This window comes from Hemiscyllium ocellatum, chromosome 19 (assembly GCF_020745735.1).
Source record: "Hemiscyllium ocellatum isolate sHemOce1 chromosome 19, sHemOce1.pat.X.cur, whole genome shotgun sequence".
NCBI lineage: Eukaryota > Metazoa > Chordata > Chondrichthyes > Orectolobiformes > Hemiscylliidae > Hemiscyllium > Hemiscyllium ocellatum.
Genome location: NC_083419.1, coordinates 61832145 through 61833447, shown reverse-complemented (window position 1 = coordinate 61833447; position 1303 = coordinate 61832145). Strand labels below are relative to the sequence as shown.

Genomic DNA, 1303 nt, shown 5'->3' with positions numbered 1-1303 from the left:
TATTCCCTGTTCCCTTTTATTCCCACGACTCATTTATTCCACCTTCACTGGGTATATGCTTCTTCTCCACCCTGTACATTTTCCCCCTTATATTCCAAATTCTCCACATTAATTCCCTCGCCTCTGCATATTCCCCATCCCCTGTACTTTCCTCACTGTATACTCTCCTCCCAATGTATATTGCCCTCCCAGTGTATATACCCTCAGCTCCCTGTATAGTCTCCTCCTGGTGTATATTGCCCTCTCGGTGGAAATACCCTCAGCCCCCTGTACAGTCCCCTGTATAGTCTCCTCCTATAGATACCCTCAGCCCCCTGTACAGTCCCCTGTATAGTCTCCTCCTATAGATACCCTCAGCCCCCTGTACAGTCCCTTCCTGGTGTATATTGCCCTGTGGGTGTAGATACCCTCAGCCCCCTGTATATTTACCCTCCGGGGTGAGATCGGGCCACCCTCCCCCCGGTGATTTGTGCTGTCCTGAGCCTGGCTCCGCCTGGTTCGTGTGGGCTGGGCTGGGCTGGGCGGCCGCTGCTCGGGCGGTGACAGAGCAGGAGCCCGCAGCCTCCGGAGCAGCAGCAGCGGCGGCGGCGGGATCCGGCTGTGGTTGTGCCGCCGCTGAGGATGCGATGCCCGGGGAGAGATGAGAGTGCGAGCGGCGGACAGGGATCCCGGTTCCGGGGCCGGCAGTGGCAGTGCTGCCGTTAGCCTGGTGCACGGGCTGTGTGCTGCCGTCTGTGCTGCCGCTTACTGCACCGGGCTCAGCGGGGAGCTGGTACATGACGATGTCTGGGCGATAGTCAACAACCCGGACCTGAGAGCCGGAGCCCCGCTCACTCACATCTTCTACAATGACTTCTGGGGCAAGAGCATGGGGGACAACAGCAGTCACAAATCCTACCGACCCCTCTGCATCCTCACCTTCAAGTAAGTGCATCTCCCTACAACCTCACACCCCCCCCCTCACCACCCCCTCCACCCGCCCTTCCCCCTCCACCCTCCACCCCCCCCTGCACTGCCCCATCCACCCCCCAAACCCTCTCCACCCCTCACCCCCCCATCCCTCCTCTCCACCCTCCTCACCCCCTCCACCACCCCCATAAACCCCCATCCACACCCCCTCACCCGCTCCTCCATCCCATCACCTCCACCCTCCCTCCAGCCACCCTCACCTCCCTCCTCCACCGACCCTCACAGCCTCACCCAACCCCACCCCCCACCCCCCTTACCCCCCTTACCCCCCTTACCCCCACCCCCCTTACCCCCACCCCCCTTACCCCCCTTACCCCCACCCCCCTTACCCCCC

At 61.7% G+C, this 1303-nt stretch overlaps 1 protein-coding gene across 1 annotated transcript in view; it reads left to right on the top strand.

The window, feature by feature from the left end:
- The first annotated feature begins 538 nt into the window (after positions 1 to 538).
- tmtc1 (transmembrane O-mannosyltransferase targeting cadherins 1) overlaps positions 539 to 1303 on the top strand; it is a 171973-nt gene continuing 171208 nt past the window's right edge. Inside the window, exon 1 of the mRNA XM_060839995.1 lies at positions 539 to 924. Coding sequence (XP_060695978.1) covers positions 641 to 924 — 284 coding nt within the window. The 5' untranslated portion in view covers positions 539 to 640. The remainder of the gene's footprint in view (positions 925 to 1303) is intronic.